General features: G+C 31.7%; 1 protein-coding gene across 2 annotated transcripts; it reads left to right on the forward strand.

Moving 5' to 3' along the window:
* Positions 1–5,024: 5,024 nt before the first annotated feature.
* LOC106761982 (ABC transporter C family member 12) lies at positions 5,025–18,444 on the forward strand. 2 transcript variants are annotated; one of them, XM_022781493.1, is made up of 28 exons: positions 5,025–5,195; positions 5,464–5,882; positions 6,097–6,275; positions 6,798–6,837; positions 6,914–7,070; positions 7,221–7,335; positions 7,427–7,507; positions 7,834–7,858; positions 8,530–8,586; positions 8,894–8,959; positions 9,457–9,531; positions 9,672–9,779; positions 9,901–10,035; positions 10,502–10,608; positions 10,693–10,786; positions 11,408–11,575; positions 11,665–11,805; positions 12,271–12,471; positions 12,572–12,670; positions 12,763–12,915; positions 13,232–13,617; positions 13,824–14,004; positions 14,202–14,525; positions 15,197–15,953; positions 16,476–16,597; positions 16,726–16,971; positions 17,107–17,524; positions 18,148–18,444. In XM_022781493.1, exons 2-28 carry the CDS (start codon positions 5,535–5,537, stop codon positions 18,225–18,227), a joined length of 4,863 nt encoding a protein of 1,620 aa, XP_022637214.1. In that variant the 5' UTR covers positions 5,025–5,195; positions 5,464–5,534; the 3' UTR covers positions 18,228–18,444. The 2 variants fall into 2 exon arrangements, with proteins under 2 accessions (XP_022637214.1, XP_014501119.1); XM_014645633.2 differs by having other exon boundaries at positions 5,026–5,322.
* The last annotated feature ends 909 nt before the right edge of the window (positions 18,445–19,353 follow it).

Consider the following 19,353-nt stretch of genomic DNA (forward strand, 5'->3'; position numbering starts at 1 on the left):
GAGTGATTATTTTATAAATTTAACCTTGTTTTCTTAAGCTTAATCATTTTATTACAAAATAAATAAAAAGTTGTTTATAAAAATTGCAAAATTATTTTTTATTTTGATAATAATAATAATAATAATAATAATTTTATTATTTTTATTATCATAAAAAAGTAAACACACCTACGTAATTAAATGTTTTATTTTTACACTAAAATAGTTATTTTATCAATTTTATTTTTTAAGTGATACTTTTTAATTTTTTTCTTCAACTTAATTATTTTATTACGAAATAAATAAAAGTTATTTATAATAAAATTACAAGAATTATTTTGATTTTTGATTATAATAATGACTATATTATTTTTATTATCATAAAAAAAAGTAAACAAGTGTTTTTAACGATATTTTTAGAATAGAATTTTTTAAATAAAATTTCTAAAACAATTTCAGATTTAGGGAAATGTATTTTGGAACAAACTTTTTGTTATAGGATTTTTGGAATAAACTTTGTAATGAATTAGCGACAACACATGCCTGATTGTGACGGTGTATTCTCAATTTTTTTATATTTATTAGGTTAAATATATGTTTTGGTCCTCATATTTGTACCTAATTTTCAATTGAGTTCTAATATTTTTTTGTCCCAATTAAATCTAAATATTTGTTAATTTGAACCAATAAAGTTCTTTCTGTTAATTTTGAACTGACGCCACGCCATCTAATTTTGATTACGTGGATGGAGACATTAGTAGGTCATTTATATTGATTCAATTACGTGGAAATTTATTTTTAAGTGTTATATGATGTAGTATTATCTTATATTTTTTAATTATATGACTGTTATATACTTTCTTCTTCATTTAGTTGACTATTATTCCGGCAATCGTCGTCACCATCGCTCCTCGCCAACGGAGGTAGTCGAAGTGCAGGGTGAAACACCCAATACCATAATCCAATCCAAAATAAAAGAAAAAAAATACAAAAATCCACTTCGAATCCTAACCCCAAAATTCGGAAACAAACCATGAGGCAAGAAATCACAAAACGCACCCCAAACGCGAATCAAAACGACACCCACAACCAAGAAGAGGCGCCGCTCAGTTAACCCAAACCGTTGCACAAACTTTTTGATGCCACCATCGTCATTCACCTGCAAACCCATAAAACAAACACAGTCCATCTCTACCGCCCAGAAAAACCCAAAATCACATCGTGCCTTCATCACCAACCCATAATCATGAAGAACCTTAAAACCCCAACCTCTCTAATCTCTACGTGTTGCCTCCCATTCAAACCTGCAACTAAGACAACACAAAAGACCCAAGAAAAGCCCCAAATCAAAACCCTAAGTCGTGATCTTCAATTCGCATATCAATTCGTCGAGAGTCGCGACTTCAGCCACCGCAGCAGCACGCAGTATCCGAACTGCGACGGAATTCGGCACCGCAGCACCGCCAGCGTCAGAAAGATGATGTGGAACATGGAACCCACGTGCTGACTCCTCAGGATTGGGATCAAAATGGGTAGCGGAAAATTCCATAGTTGAAATGGAAATGGAATTGGAGACCCTGTGGTAGTGAATTTTGTGATCCCTAGAAAAGGGGTGAGCGATGGAAAAAGATAAAAAAAAAAGGAGCAATGGTGAAGAGGGCTCTTAGATATTGGAGATTTATTGTAGCCATTCCTGCCAAAATTGTGCAAAGTATCATTACGAAGACAAAACCTATGCTTTTAAACCCTAATTTGGATGGTTTTTATTTTTATTTTCTTTTATTTTATCTAATTTCATCTTATCAATTAAAATTTATTTCTACGTAATAAAATTTATTTCCACACAATAATATCACATAGATTAGTATCACCACGTCAGCAACAGTTAAACTGTGTCAGTGAACAGTTAACGGAAAGAGTTTTACTGTCTCAAATTAACAAATATTTGAATTCAACTGCGACAAAAAGAAAATGAGGACCCAATTGAGAATTGGACACAAATATGAGGACCAAAATATATATTTAACCTATTTATTATAAGCAAAGTATAATATTTATTTGTGCACATATATTTGGAAAAACAAATATATTAAATTTTTTAAAAAGATATAATATACTTTTTAATAAGTTTTCTTAATTCTGTAAAAATACATCATACATAATATTTTCAATTTTAAAGAACTGAAAACAAAAAGTAATGTAATGTATGTATGACATTAATGATATATAATGTAGAATAAAAGATTGAATAAATAATCATGTAAATATTTTTTTCTAAAACTATTTTATTGTTATTTTATTTATTATTATGGTGACAAATATGAATTACTAATGTTAAATTTGTGTTGTATTTTTATATTCTTATCATGTTTTACTTTTTCTTAATATCAAATCTCTATTTTATAGATTTGTGTAGTGATTTTACCATCAAGAGAAATTATATTTAAATTTTTTACTCATATAATTTTATTACAGTTTTGTTATGTTTATTCAAACAATACAAGAAATGAGTTTCAAAACTCTTATTCTTTTTGTGTGTGTCTCTGTAACTATTTTTTTTGGAGTTTATCGGTATATTCTTTAACACGATGGTGAGCTTTCAAAATCTAGAGAAAAAACAATGTTATTATTATTATTAGGTTTAAATATTAATTTAGTAATTGAAAGTGTAATTCAATACATAATTGTATAATATGTATATTAAATTTCTATTTTCAATATTTGTTAGACATATTCTCAACATTGAAAATGAAAAATGTTTTACTTTACTCCATGTAAAATAATATTTATTATTAAAAGAGTGAAATTATCAAATAAAATTATATACAAAATCATAATAAAATAGTTTATTATTATGACAAATCTATTTATAAATTATGACGTTTATTATTTAAATTAATTTATTATTAAATACTATTATCAATATTAATAATGTCATAAATAATAATACGAATATTAATAATAAAAAATAAAATTTTTAAAAAATTTACTTATTAATTAATATTTAATAAAAATGAAATTGTTAAAGTATTAGTAATTGTACATGCACGATAAATTGTTTTTCAATTTATGAAACTGTCTATAACTTTTAATATATAAAAAATCAATAAACAAACAAAATAAAAATAATAAATGTGTACCAAAAGAGGTTTCCGTTTACATATAGTTATAAATTATTATTAAGTTTAAACACTAATTTAGTAATTGAAATTTTAATCGAATAGTAGAATTATATAATTTGTATATTAAATCTCTATTTTTAATATTGGTCAGACATCTTCTCAATATTAAAAGTGACAAATATCTCAGTTTACTCCATGTATAATAATATTTATTATTAAAAGAGTGAAATTATTAAATAAAACAGTATACAAAATCATAATAAAATAGTTTATTATTGTGATAAATATATTTAAAAATTATGACATTCATTATTAAAATTACTTTACTATTAAATAATATTATGAATATTGATATTGTCATAAATAATACCAGAGAAAACAAAGGCTCGATAAAGTGTAATTGTGTGTATTCGCATTTTTTAAATATTTATTATAAACAAAATGTAATATTCATTTGTATACATATATTTTTGAAAAAAAGTATATTAATTTTCCTAAAATGGTATAATATACCATTCAACGAGTTTTCTTAATTTCGTATAAAACACATCATACATAATATTTTCCATTTTAAAGAATTGAAAACAAAAGGTAATGTAATGTATGTATGACACATTAAAAAAACAAAATGTAATATAAAACTGAATAAATTATTATAATCTCATACATGTGCGATTGTAAAATATTTGCTTCTTAAACTATTTTATTTATTATTATGGTGACAAATATCAATTTTTACTGATATTAAAATTATGTCATATTTTATATTTTTACATTTTACAGAATTGACTAGTAATTTTATCTTATCAAAAGACAAATTTTATTTAAAGATTTTACAAATAAATTTTTATTATAGTTTTGTTTTCTTCTCGAGGGATTCAAAAAATGGATTCCAAAATTCTGATTCTCTTTGTGTATGTATCTAAACAACCTTTTGGAGTTTACTGATATATTTTCAAAGATCATAATAAACTTTTAAATTATTATTATTACTTATTATTATTTTTATTAGGCTTAAATACTAATTTAGTAATTGAATAGTAGGATTATGTAATTTCTATATTGTAACATTTTATTTTAATAACATAATACTATTAAAATAAAATATTTTATTACAAATATTCAAAAAACAATTTATTTAAGTATATTTGTTATTGGTATAGTCATTCTACATGTAAGACTATAATAATTGTTTCACAACGAAAACATCCTATTTTTATATTTATTTACAAATCTAATAATCTCTCTTTAGATACGATGTTAAAAATGTTAATAATTTATATTTTAATAAATAAGTTAGTATTTACTGACAATGTCTTATGTAATGATATTCTTGGAAATTTATATATTAATTCCGTAATGCAATATTTTAGCCAAGAATTTTTAATTACATTTAATCATAGTTATTTATTTATAAAGTTATATTATTTCTCATAATTCAATAATAAAAATGCAACTATTAATGTTTAAAGTATTCATTAAACACATGATTATATATATATATATATATATATATATATATATATATATATATATATATATATATATATATATATATATATATATATATATATCCACGTTTTAGTAATATCTAATAAAATAGTAAACGACATGTGGATAGGCATCACATGTTCATATTTTCACAATTTATGGAAGTCGTTCTTCCTATGTTCATGTTTCTCTTGAAGTCATCAGTGACCACTCACTCACTCACACTATCCATTGACGTCATTGAGGTGCTGGATTTGGTCCCACGTTAGAGCTCATTATTGAGCGCATGATAATTTTCTTATCAATTTTCATAACTTGGGAAAATGTTCTAAAACTATATTGAAACCAGAGAATCTTTATTTTCATTTTAATTAACTAAGCTATGGGATTTAACCCGTAAGCCGTGACGTTAGCAAAGAATTTTCATTTGCAATAATGTTTGTCTCTTTCAGACTTTGGTTCAACCTTTCAACGTTTTGTTCTGTCGTGTATCATATTACTTGTGTTGTCGTGCAACAATAATCTTGCTAGTGATACTATAAACTGGGTCACACACTAATCGTGTTCACAGTACTGTGAATTGAATCAAAAACCAACCTTGCGGTACTGATAACTTTCCTTGTTTTCAGTTTAAGTACAAAAGTCTAAGACGGGTCTTCATGGAGCTGTAACACTAACATAGTTAATTGTAGCTTTGGCTCATGTTGGTTTTATAGTGTGAACCGAAAAGGTGGGAGTCACACTCGCATTTCTTGTGTTTGAAGTTTTTCCTCTATGGTTAAGCAGAGAGTGGTGTTTCTTCTCATTTATTTTGCTACCCCAGTTTGTTCTTATTGTTCTAATGAGATTGTGTTTTGGTTTGATGTTGCAGCTACTACTTTTTGTATTGAAAGAAGAGATCTTAGAGCATTGTTGGTGAAATCTGTGGAAGGTTTGTGTTGGATGAGTGAGCAAAAGATGGGGTTTGACCCATTGAATTGGTACTGCCAGCCAGCAGAAAACAGCGTTTGGGATAAAGCAGTGGACAGTGTTTTTGGACCCTATACACCTTGTGCAATCAACACTCTTGTTATCTCCATTTCAAATTTGGTTCTTATTGGCCTGTGCTTGTATCGGATATGGCTTATCATTTGCAATGCAAAGGTCGAGAGGTTTTGTTTGAGATCAAATTACTATAATTATCTTCTGGGAATGTTGGCTGCTTATTGTTCTGCTCAACCTTTGTTGAGATTGTTAACTGGAAATTCAGCTTTCAACCTCAGTGGTGAAACCGGCTTCGCTCCTTTTGAGGTGGGTGTATCGTGCATAGTTGTATACTATACTCCAATGAGATTCCTTTGCTTGAATTCACAGTGTCTTCCATCACTCAAAGTTGATATTTGATGATGGTTTCAGTTTAACTTTTGATACCTGGGAGTTGTTAGATGTCATACTGCAACAAAAAATTGTACAATTTGGTTGGAATGTGCAATTTTAGCCGCTTTATGCTTTTATGATTTTGCAGATAGCGGAACTGGTTGTTGAAACACTTACTTGGAGCTCAATGATAGCTCTCATCCTCTTGGAAACAAAGGTTTATATCAGAAAATTGAGATGGTTGGTGCGTTGTGGAGTTATATATGTTTTGGTGGGAGATATTGTAGTGCTTAACCTTCTTCTATCAGTGAAAGATTACTGCAGCAGGTTAGCTTTCAATTTTAAGCTTAACACCTTGTCTTTTCACGTCTAGGACAATAATGCATTCTATTTCATACTGTCTAAGCAGTAATATAATGAGTAAGCTTTTATTGCATTGGTAGCCTAAATTTTTTTTCCTAAAATAATTTCCATTAATATGTGATGGACATACCAACTGAAATGTATGTCAATAGGCGTGTTCAGTGTACTGACAATGATAAGGGATCTGGAATCTAATGAATGTAGGGTTACCAGTTTGAGATTAGTATCCATGGAAAGTCAATTGAATTTTTGAATTAGCAAACGATAGTTTCACTCATATTTTTCAAAGTAAAAATGGCAGTTGTTTGTACAAAAAGTTTATTACCTTCAGTGTGTCATGTCATGATTAAGGTAAGCAATTAATGCCAGAGAAGAGGAAATAAATTTTGGACATTTCAATGAAATGAAGCAGTATAAAAGAAAAAATTACTTCGTTCTTGATAGTATATGCAGCAAGATACTTAAGCTTTGATTTCATTTTTTCAGATCTGCTCTGTTTCTGTACATTAGCAGTGTCATCTGCCAGGTAAATTAAAGATTTGTGTCACGAAGCAAATCAGATACATCACAATTTACTTATTGTGGCTACTTTGCTGGTGTAGGTGTTGTTTGGTGCCTTACTTTTTGTTTACATTCCTGATTTGATTCCTTATTCTGGTCATTCAACAATGCAAACTGATGTACCCGACCATGGTGAATATGAACCTCTTTGTGGAGAAGATCAAGTTTGCCCTGAGAGGCAAGCCAATGTATTCTCCAGTGAGTAGCATGAATAATTTCTTAGCTTTATAATTTGTTTTACTGACTAAAATTTGCAGTGTATTTTTTGGTTGTTTTCCATTTTATGCAATTAAGTAGTCTCTATCCTTGTGATCCTATGAACTAACATGATTTCTGCATTCTGTGTAGGAATATGTTTTGGATGGATAACTCCACTCATGAAGCAAGGCTACAGAAAACCCGTAACTGAAAAGGATGTTTGGAAGCTAGACAAATGGGATGAAACAGAGACATTAACTGAGAAGTTTGTATTGTTTTCTCCATGCTTACTATAAGGTTCTATGGAATTCTCACATCCTGTATACACAATTTACACTACTTTATGGTTAATGCAGGTTTCAGAACTGTTGGATGTTAGAATTTCAAAGCTCTAACCCGTGTCTTTTAAGAGCTTTGAACAGGAGCCTGGGGAAAAGGTGCATATCGGCAGCTTTTTGATGATACTTTTTTGCATTTTCTAATTTGGATTTTCTGCTAGGTGTTTTTGTGCTATCCTTCTGTCGTGCCTTCAAAATACACGGATAGATATTGATTTTTATGTTTTAAATTAAATTAAAAAGAATTTTAATATACCAATATTATTGTATTTTTAATGCTTAGCAGAGGACAGTACCAAAAAACTCAACAGAGAATCTGGACTCCCTTTTCTTAGCTGTTTAGTCTTTGTTTGGATTCTACCCGATTAACTTAGTAATATTATTTTCTCATATTTTAATGTGATTTGGTTTCTATGTTTTGTTAGGTTTTGGATGGGAGGCTTCTTTAAGGTAAACATTTTGACCATCAGTTGATGTTTGACTTGCTTCAAACCTCAAATGGATCAATAAACATTTTCTCATTGCATATTCCGAGGCTTATCTGTCGATATAATTTAAACATAAATAAGATAAATCTAATTGATAACAAATAAAAATTAGCTAAACTTAAGTTAGTTAGCTTACCAAGTTAAAGAATTACAGAAGTTACTTGTCAAGAACAGTTGAAAGTCTCGTATTGACTAAATATATGATAAATTTATAATATATAAGTGGGTGCAAATTTCACTTTACAAGCTTGTTTTCTAGGATTAAGTTAGACTTAAAATTCACTTTTTAACTATGAGAGTCATTGTTAGAATCTATCTTAGTGAGATTTGTTGTTTGCAAACCTCATCTTACATTATCATAAGCTTAAGCACCTTGGTGAAGGTCTAGGAATAGAACTCTCCCAAAAGTCCTTTGCATATGAGGATAGACAATAGACATGGCAACAGCCTGTTTTGCATTTTCTAGTAACCATTAATCTCATTAGAGCATTTCGTAAGATGCTTTCTTTGTATATATAATTAGATTCTGTGTAGAGTTTGCAAAAAATTGTACATGAAAATGCATATAATAACATTATTGAGCTTTATAGCACTGACACATTTGAAACTTGAAATTTTTAATGGTCTTTGCAGATTGGTAACGATCTTTCTCAGTTTGTGGGACCTATTTTGCTGAATCACCTATTAGATGTAAGTTTATTTCTCCTTAAAGCCAAATTGGATTGATGTGAAAGGAAAATAAAGAGCACGGAGAAGCACAATCATACAGTGATAAACCCAACAACACATGCATACACACAAGAATTAAAATTTGTCTATTTACATGCCTACTTGCTTTGAGATCATGTCATCCTTCACCACATAGAAAAATCTTAGGCACTAAAACATGAAGATTGAGTTCGATTTCAAATTGGATTGTATTCAAGTCAACTTTATCAAGTATGTTTTTGGCTTGTTCTAGCTACATTATCACTTTTTACTCTTATTGTGAATGCAGTCAATGCAAAGAGGAGATCCATCCTGGATTGGTTACATCTACGCCTTCTCTATATTTGTTGGAGTGGTATGGCTTCTTTCTATCATAGCTTCAAGAGTTTTGGTCCAATGTAAAACATGTTTTAAGAGTTTTACAGTATATGAGCGGCTATGAGTACATACTTCACAAAGATCTTGACCAAAACAGAGAAGCTTCGTTTAGTATGTGCTCTATAGCCTGCCTCAGAAAAATTAAATGTACTATTTATTCACACCAAAGGGAAATTACCTTACCTTCTCATGCTAGTTTGCATTTTGATATACAAATAATTCATCCAAAATGAATATTTCCACTCTAGTTTTTTTTTTTTTGTTTTCTGCAGTCATCATTTTTTCCATGGCAGAAACTATGATTAGAACTTCCCTGATATCTTTAATGCACTTAGAATGACAGAGGAATATATTTGTTTCTCTCACAATGAATAGAATTTGTTTTTAATGGCATAACTATTTTATACTCTTGATAGCATTTATGATCATGAAGACAAGAACAACTAACTGGTGGTTCAACTCAACTCTTTCCAGACAGCTGGTGTTCTTTCTGAAGCACAGTATTTTCAGAATGTCATGCGTGTTGGTTTTCGGCTTAGATCAACTTTGGTATGACGTCTCTTTCTCTTCAGAGCTCATATATCCTATTCATCCAATCTAGACAGCCCTCAATAAACTGGTTTATCCAAAAGTATTCATTGTTTTATCTATCAACACAGTTTATATGATGTGACCTTGTCTAATTATAGGTGGCTGCTATATTTAGAAAATCCTTAAGGCTAACTAATGATGGTCGAAAGAAGTGCACATCTGGGAAGCTTATGAATATGATAACAACAGATGCCAATGCATTGCAGGTTCATTTGTTGCTTAGACTGAATATTCAAGTCAACTTATATGCTGAACATTTTTTATGATTATGATTTGGAGTGTAAAATGCTGTATGGTATGAACCTTATTGTGTTTTGCAATTTGTAGCAAATATGTCAACAACTTCATGGACTATGGTCAGCACCATTCCGTATCACTGTAGCTATGGTTCTCCTATACCAGCAACTGGGGGTTGCTTCACTTGTTGGATCATTAATGTTAGTCCTTATTATCCCACTGCAGGCAAGTTTTGTCTCTTCTTTTGTAACATCCTATGGTTGTTGGAGATTTCATGTAAACTAGAGATATGTCTAAATTATATAACTGAAGACAACTTTCACCTTACAAGTTGATTTTTTGGATGCATTTAAGTTTAAATCCACATTCTAAGATGCTTTTCAATTAAGATTAAATAATTGAGAGGTTTGGATTTACTATAAGTTGAAACAGGTATATTTGGCTTCTTGTTCATTTTCCTGATGATATCTATTCTCCTTATGTTATGGGTTTTGACTCAATGAATAAATAAATAAAGTTATTGTTATATATATATATATATATATATATATGTTTGAGAGACTTGAATTTAGTATAATTTGAAACTGATATATTTGGTATCTTGTTGGTCTTCCAAATTATAATTATTCTCTTTATTTTATAGGTATTGATCTAATGAATAAATAAATAAATTTCTTGCTTTTGCGAGCAGACATTTGTGATTAGCAAGATGCGAAAACTGACAAAGGAAGGACTGCAACAGACAGACAAAAGGGTTGGTCTGATGAATGAAATTCTTGCTGCCATGGATACTGTAAAGTATGAACACTTTGAAAAACTCCACTTCCAGCATTCAAGCTTTGTATGTGTTTTAACAGTTTATGTGATGCTGTAATGATTCAGATGTTATGCATGGGAAACAAGCTTCCAGTCCAGAATTCTAAGCATACGAGATGACGAGCTATCGTGGTTCCGCAAAGCCCAGCTGCTATATGCTGTATGAGCCTTGACACAATTCTAGAATTTTGCTTTCCCATATTCTGTATTGAGAGCGCAGAATCCATTTACAAAAATTGAAGTAACTATAAACTTTAAGTAAAAGTAGCACAAGATTCATGGTTAAGGGTCAGTAAGTACATTCAAACTTATAAGTATAAAATTGTTTTCAAGGGAAAGATAACCTGGTATGATTTAAGAAACTGATTTCTAAGATAATAACGCTTCATTGTTATGTTGCTAGACCTCCTGCGGGTAATAGTATTCATATTATCGCTTTACGTTCTTAAGGACATCAAGCTATATCAAGGAGGAATGTGAAAGCATATTGACAGTGTTCTTAAGCTTGAAATATGTGGTAAAACATGCTATAGATTCCTACATTCGGGGCTAATTCCAAGGATACACTGTCACCCCTCATGAAATTCCAGCACTGTATTGTAATATCTTGTGATCTCACCCCAAATTCAGGATTGTTTAAAAGTGTAACTTCTTCATATTTTTTCAGAAGTATTGTGCAAAGTCACATGCTGACAGGACCCACAAGTTCTTTAATTGGAATTTTTTGATAACTACTTCAAAACTTATACCTTTTCTGATAACTACTTGTCTTCTGTTGCAGCTAAATTCTTTTATACTAAACAGCATCCCTGTTCTTGTGACGGTGACCACATTCGGAATTTTCACTTTACTGGGTGGAGAATTGACACCTGCAAGAGCATTTACCTCATTATCTCTGTTTGCAGTTTTGCGCTTTCCTTTAAATATGCTTCCAAACTTACTAAGTCAGGTTGGCATTGTCCCTTGTTACATTCAGTTAACACTTGCTTTAGTTGGTTATGTGACAAGACATTGCTTACTGATTTTCTTTTCTTACAGGTAGCAAATGCAAATGTCTCGTTACAACGTTTGGAGGAACTGTTCTTAGATGAGGAGCGAAATTTAAAACAAAATCCACCTATTGAACCTGGTCTTCCAGCCATTTCAATTGAGAATGGATACTTTTCGTGGGATCCTAAGGTCAAATTTTCAATTATCCTTCTTTACACAGCCACTATATTGTTAAAGCTTTCTTAACTTCCTTGTTGCATTTCAATTTTCAAAATTAGAAGCCACGGATATGTTTAGGTGACACCATTTCTCCGCATTCACCGTTAACACAAATGACTAGACATATGAAAAAAAATTATAATTTGAAAATGCCTCTCCATGACTTATATGAGGTTGTTGGAAGTCTCACATCGACTAAAGAAATTTATAATATAAAATGGATATAAACTACATCTTACAAGTTAGTTTTGTAATATTGAGTTAAGTTTAAAATCTATTTCTTAACAATGTGTTGCTCATGTTTTAGATGTGACCATGATGTTGCTTTTGATGAATGTGAACCTACAGTTTTCTTTTTCTTCAAATACATGTTATAATTTTGGTATTAGTAATGCACGCTTGACTTTATACAAGAAAATTGTATTGAATTTGCAGGAGGAGAAACCAACATTATCAAATATCAATGTGGAAATACCAGTAGGCAGCTTAGTTGCAATCATTGGTGGTACTGGAGAAGGCAAAACGTCTCTTATTTCAGCAATGATTGGAGAGTTACCACCTTTAGCCGATGGAAATGCTACAATCAGAGGCACTGTTGCTTATGTGCCTCAGATTTCATGGATTTACAATGCCACAGTGAGTTGAAGCTGGCTCACGTTTCATTTCTTCTTGTTAAACTAAATTTTTATAAATGAATATCCTCATTTATCATATTCTGATTGCTTTCTTTTTCTAGGTTCGTGAAAACATACTATTTGGATCAAAATTCGAGCATGAACGATATCGGAAAGTCATTGATATCACTGCTTTACAGCATGATCTCAACTTACTACCTGTAAGATGATTTATAAAATGTCATCTTCTCTATTACTTCTCTAAACTAATGGAAATTTACATTTTGTAATCATCACATTTATATCCTTTCAGGGACTTGATTTTACAGAGATTGGAGAAAGAGGAGTCAACATTAGTGGTGGACAAAAGCAAAGAGTTTCCATAGCCAGGGCTGTATACTCAAATTCAGATGTATATATATTTGATGATCCATTGAGTGCTCTTGATGCTCATATTGCTCAAGAGGTATCATAATTTTTTATCATCCTTTAGAAAACAAGTCCTTGTTATAATACAACTACTGTCCACAGAAGCTAGGGTACATTGGTTCAATCTTGAGAGTTATTATCATTGACATTGATTCAAATCCAACTGAACTTTATCATCAAGAAACTAATATAAGGAATGCCTCATGTGCATTAGATTATTAGATTAGCCTTTCGTTTCTATAGTATATATAAATATTTGAATTTCAGAAATCCCCTTTAATGGTTGACCATTTAAAAGTTTGTAAATGGCTATAATCTTACGTCACATAGTCTGATTTGCAGTTGCCTTTTAGGTTTTCAGGAACTGTATAAAGGAAGGGCTGAGAGGAAAAACCAGGGTTCTTGTCACCAATCAGCTACATTTTCTCCCTCCGGTGGATAAAATCATTCTTGTTAGTGAAGGCATGATTAAGGAGCAGGGAACATTTGAGGAGTTGTCAAAAAGTGGGCCTCTATTTCAGAGACTAATGGAAAATGCTGGGAAAATGGAACAACAAGCAGATAATAACGGAGACAGTGAAAGTCATGACAAGGATACAAATTTACCCTTGAATAATGAAGCAATTGTTGAATTACCAAGTGATGCAAGCTATGAGAAGAAAGGAAAATTACGAAAATCAGTACTTGTTAAGAAAGAGGAAAGGGAAACAGGGGTGATTAGTTGGAAAGTCATAACGAGGTAAGATTGCCATGAAAGCTCAGAAAAAGACGAATCTATTTCCTTTGAGCTATTTTTATAATCTATGAACAAGATGATGTTGATAGTGAAATGATCAGGATTGTAAAATGTTAAGAAATTCAAATCTGAATCTAAGTCTCATGTTGAAAATAAATAGGAAAGTTGAGCAACATGTACACAGATAGTTTATAAATCCAAATTTACAGGTACAAATCAGCACTGGGAGGACTGTGGGTAGTTTCCATACTCTTTGGATGTTACACATTAACAGAAGTTCTCCGAATTTCAAGTAGCACATGGCTAAGCGTGTGGACATCTCAAGATTCCACTGCAGATAATAATGCGGCATATTTTCTTTTGATCTATACGCTTTTCTCATTTGGACAGGTCATTATTCAATGAGTCTCTCTCTTTTTTTTTTTGTGCTTGGTACTTAACTTCTTTCACCTTACCCTTAAGGAATTTGTATTATTCAAGAAAATATTCATCTTTCAACAAGCTATCTGACTTACCATATGGTAGCTTTCTGCTCATTTTTCAGTTTTAAGGAAAATGAAATGAATATTTCTTTTTGCTGAATTCAGGTATCTGTGGCACTTGCCAACTCTTATTGGTTGATCGTTTCTAGTCTTCGTGCTGCCAAAAGATTGCACAATGCAATGCTGGATAAAATCCTCCGGGCTCCTATGTTATTCTTCCAAACTAATCCGGTTGGTCGGATAATTAATAGGTTTGCAAAAGACACGGGAGATATAGATACCAATGTTTTTAACTTGGTGAACATGTTTCTGGGGCAAGTTTGGCAACTGCTTTCCACATTTGTTCTTATAGGCACTGTGAGCACCATTTCCCTGTGGGCCATAATGCCACTTCTGATCTTCTTTTATGCAGCTTATATATATTATCAGGTATGCTCCATATCTTTTCCTTAGTTCTAGCTAGAGACTGTTTCATTAGAATGTTTTACATGCCAAGTTAGTTTTATCTACTTTTTGCATTTTCGAAAACTTGAAATAAAGATGTTTCATTGATTGGCTGATCAGGATCATCTAAAAACCCATGTGGTTAAAAGTTTAAGAACTATGTTGCAGTAGATACTATAAGGGAAATCTTTCTCATATCTGGAGATTGAAGTCCTTCTAGATACACTGAAATTCTTTTTCATGATCTATAGCTTATAGTCTCCAAAGTTCATAACTGTCACAGCAGCATTATCCCAGCTAGATTCCTAGTCATAACGAAAGCCTGATGCATGAGCGTCCTGCTTCTTATTATTCTCATTGTTTGTGCAATATTGTTATTTTCTGATTTAAAATTTCTTAACGATATTAATTTTTAAATGGAGGAAAATTTATCAACATGGAATGGAATGGAATAACAAGTTAGTGTAAAGAAAAGTATAGATTAGTAACAAACCATAATTAATGTGCCTATAATCGACTTGGTGTGCAAGTGAAGGTGGGACAAAAGTAAACACCCTTTTGGAAATTAAGACCAGTAGAGTTTATTGTTTTTAGTTGACACAGTGTGGTCTTAGTTTGAGTTCTTGGTATTTTTCTACTAACATCTTGCCTGACAGAGCACGGCTCGAGAGGTAAAGCGGATGGATTCAATTACAAGATCTCCTGTTTATGCACATTTTGGTGAATCACTGAATGGTTTGTCAAGCATCCGTGCTTATAAAGCATATGACAGAATGGCACACATCAATGGAAAATTCATGGATAACAACATCAGATTCACTCTTGTGAACATAAGTTCAAATCGTTGGCTCACCATAAGGCTTGAAACATTAGGAGGCCTCATGATTTGGCTGATAGCAACATCTGCAGTCATGCAGAATGCAAGAGCTTCAAACCAGGCTTTGTTTGCATCTACAATGGGTTTACTTCTCAGTTATACTTTAAACATAACAAATCTCTTAAGTGGTGTCCTTAGGCAAGCAAGTAGAGCTGAAAACAGTTTAAATGCTGTTGAGCGTGTTGACACATATATAAGTTTGGAAACTGAGGCTCCAGGTGTAATTGAGACCAGCCGTCCCCCACCCGGATGGCCAACCTCAGGATCAATTGAGTTTGAGGATGTTGTTCTGAGATACCGGCCTGAACTTCCTCCAGTGCTGCATGGATTGTCCTTCACAGTACCTCCAACTGAGAAGATAGGTGTAGTTGGAAGAACTGGTGCAGGAAAATCTAGCATGCTTAATGCACTATTTCGGATTGTGGAACTGACAAAAGGAAGAATCATTATTGATGGCTGTGATATTTCTACATTTGGACTAGCAGATCTACGAAAAGTTCTTACTATCATACCACAGTCTCCAGTTGTTTTCTCTGGTATGTCCATCAACAGAATTCTTGTTCTATCTCAGATATTGATAATCAAACATGAGTTTGATCTTAATCCAATGTAAGCAATGTTTTATATTGTGATTGAAATCCATACGAAGGTATTATTGTCCCAAGATGTCATGAGTGTTATACACTATCATCCAATCATGAATTAGCGTATTATTGGAGAAAAAAAGACTTTACAAGTGGTTCTGATAATCAAATTATCACAATAATGTGGCAATAAATGTCTGGATGGTATTGTAACCATGAAATAAAACTGGATATCAGGAATTGGTTATTTTGAGACTTGTGTGTTAACCGCTAGTGAATTATAATTGAAGTGTGAAGAATGTTTGCATTAGAAAACTGTCAGTATGTTCTTTTTCTTGACCATATGAGAATATAGGGATTAAGACATTATTATTAATGTTATATAATTTTAAATTTTCATTTAGCGGTGAATAAACATTGATTGATAGCTTCAGTAAAACTTCTCTTTCTAATATTCTTATTCCTTTCTCTAAGGGACTGTTCGTTTCAATCTTGATCCATTTAATGAGCACAATGATGCTGATCTATGGGAGGCTTTAGAAAGGGCACATCTGAAGGACGTAATAAGAAGAAATCCATTTGGTCTTGATGCTCAGGTAGGTACCCAGATTGTGGGATAACCTTTTCAATACCTTTATTTGATTGGTTTTTTCCTAGAGAGATTTTTTGAATTATCAACTACAAATATGAAATATGACAATGTAATCTTTTGCACTGAATGAAGGTTTCAGAGGGAGGAGATAATTTCAGTGTTGGACAGAGGCAACTGCTGAGTCTAGGTAGAGCATTGCTTCGAAGATCGAAGGTTCTTGTCCTGGATGAAGCTACTGCTGCTGTAGATGTTAGAACTGATGCCCTCATACAGAAAACTATCAGACAGGAATTTCAGTCATGTACAATGCTCATCATTGCACACAGACTAAATACAATCATTGACTGCAATCGGATTCTGCTGCTTGATTCTGGCCGGGTAAGTCCATAGAGTCCATAGAATTACACACACAACTAACATGATTCAATTGAAGTGTTGCTGAACTTCAATCTACGTCTGTATGTCATATTCTGTAAGTCAATAAGATTATTCATCTTCCTCGATTCTTTTCAGGTTCTTGAATACAGTTCACCAGAGGAACTCCTACAAAATGAAGGAACTGCTTTCTACAAGATGGTTCAAAGTACCGGTGAAGCAAATGCTCAGTATCTATGTAGCCTAGTATTTGGAAGAACAGAGAACAATAACGAATATAACAAGGAGTTGGAAAACCATATGAGACAATTAGCTTCTACTCACTGGACTGCTGCTACCCAGTTTGCCATAGCTGCTACCCTTTCTTCATTACACCATCTGCTTCCAAAACCAAGTAGTGAAGACAATGAAGATATCCTTGATAAAACAAAGGATGCAGTTACAATACTTCAAGAGGTTCTGGTGGGGAAGCATGATGAAGCCATAGAAGAGACACTGCATAAATACCATATTCCTACAGATACATGGTGGTCTACTCTCTACAAAGTTATTGAAGGTAAACATTAGACTGATATGAAAACAACATTCTGATAAGCTCAAACATGCATGATATGCCATTTCTCTTGCCAATTTTTAGTTGGGATCAATAGCTTATAAGTCTTGATTGGATAAACTTTTCAGTGAGTAACTCTACTTCTGTAGAGGTTAAAATGAAATAAACTTGCTAAGTTAAAATCAACTTATTCACTTTTACTTCTGTACAACCCTTCCATTTACTCTCCCAAATCTCTCTCTGCATCAGTCAATTTTAATAAGTTTAAGAAGTTTGATTCGTTTTTGGCTTTTATTTTCTTCTCTTCTAAGTACTTAGTGAAAAGTTTGTACAAACAAGATCCTACTATTTAACAAAGAGATAATTGTTTTTTCACACACAAGTAAAAGTATTTGTTGGTACCACAATTTTTCCTTCAAATCAATACAAAATTGATGCTGTAATCATAAAATGCAATAACTGAAGTAATAGTAAGTAAAAAGTTTAACTGTAATGTGTCTGCAACTAATTGTCCTTTTTTACTATATTTTGAGATTATAGTTGAGTTTACTTGTTGATTTAATTTAATATAAATCACTATTTTTCCCACTAAATTTGATGATTCTACTTTCAATTTTTTTCACCAGGTCTTGCTATCTTGAAGAGGTTGCCTAAAGACAACATTCATCAAATACAACTTGATTTTGACGGAAGATCTTCTAATTAACATCTTAAGAAGATTCTTTAGAATTGTTTTCCCTCTTTGTTACACCAATTTCCTCTTTGTATTTTTAACATTTTCACTTTTTGTCTTTCTTAATCCATAGAAATTAAAAAGTTAAAGAAATTTATATCAACTCACAATAGCTCAATTGAGCAAGAGTACTTTGTCATTTTCTCTTATGTTCACAGGGTTACCAAGTTATCCACATTCAATATAAATTATATGTTTGATCATTTGTTTAGTTTTTCTGTTTTTAAGTTTGTGTTTAGAGTTTAAAACATACTAAAAAAATGTCTCTTTAAAGAGTAAAATAAGCAATGTATAAGTTTGGAAGAGATACATAAATGAAATTATTATAAATAAAAAAAAGTATTTTAGTGTTTATTGTAACATCGCAATTATATAGTATTAAACTATAAAAGAGCTATCACATAGTTAATAAGATAGAACCGTTAAGAGGATAAAGAGTAAAAGTTTTATTATAGTTTACAAATTTAACTTTATATACAAGCCAACTAGAATAAAACTATGTACATCTAGATAAAACTAAACATCAGACGTCCCTTCATCCAAAGCCGGTTCCACAGATATCTCGTCATCCTCTGCTCACAGTCACTGGATGATCATAGTCAAAACATCAAAGCATAAGAGAATACCAACAAAACACAAAGAAAAGGGTAAGTTAGTGATACAAAACAATTCATATTATACTTAAACATTTCACACTTAAATCATATTTCACATGACACAACCAAACATCTTAAACGTGCCAAGACCTAGACTGGACTATCCAGATTTAGTATGAATGCCGAGCTAGGGCGGGTTGTGCACTTGTCGTAGCCTCTACTGCTTTACAAAGTCATTGTCAATGTGTTTCACCCTACAACGCTCACAAGGTTAGTTTGTACCACTTCTTAGGCCATACTGGAATCACCTAGAATAAGACCTCATACTATTCTTACCACATGTATCAATCATCTCTAATTGAGAATAAATAACCATTAGAGTTTCAGGATAAGTCCCCCGAGACTGAGTTTCATACCAACAACACTTGAAACTACCACTAAAAAATTCCTCCTTAGAATTCTTTTCCAAACTTCCATTCATATATATATATATATATATATAT

This window comes from Vigna radiata, chromosome 5 (genome assembly GCF_000741045.1).
Source record: "Vigna radiata var. radiata cultivar VC1973A chromosome 5, Vradiata_ver6, whole genome shotgun sequence".
Classification (NCBI taxonomy): Eukaryota; Viridiplantae; Streptophyta; class Magnoliopsida; order Fabales; family Fabaceae; genus Vigna; species Vigna radiata.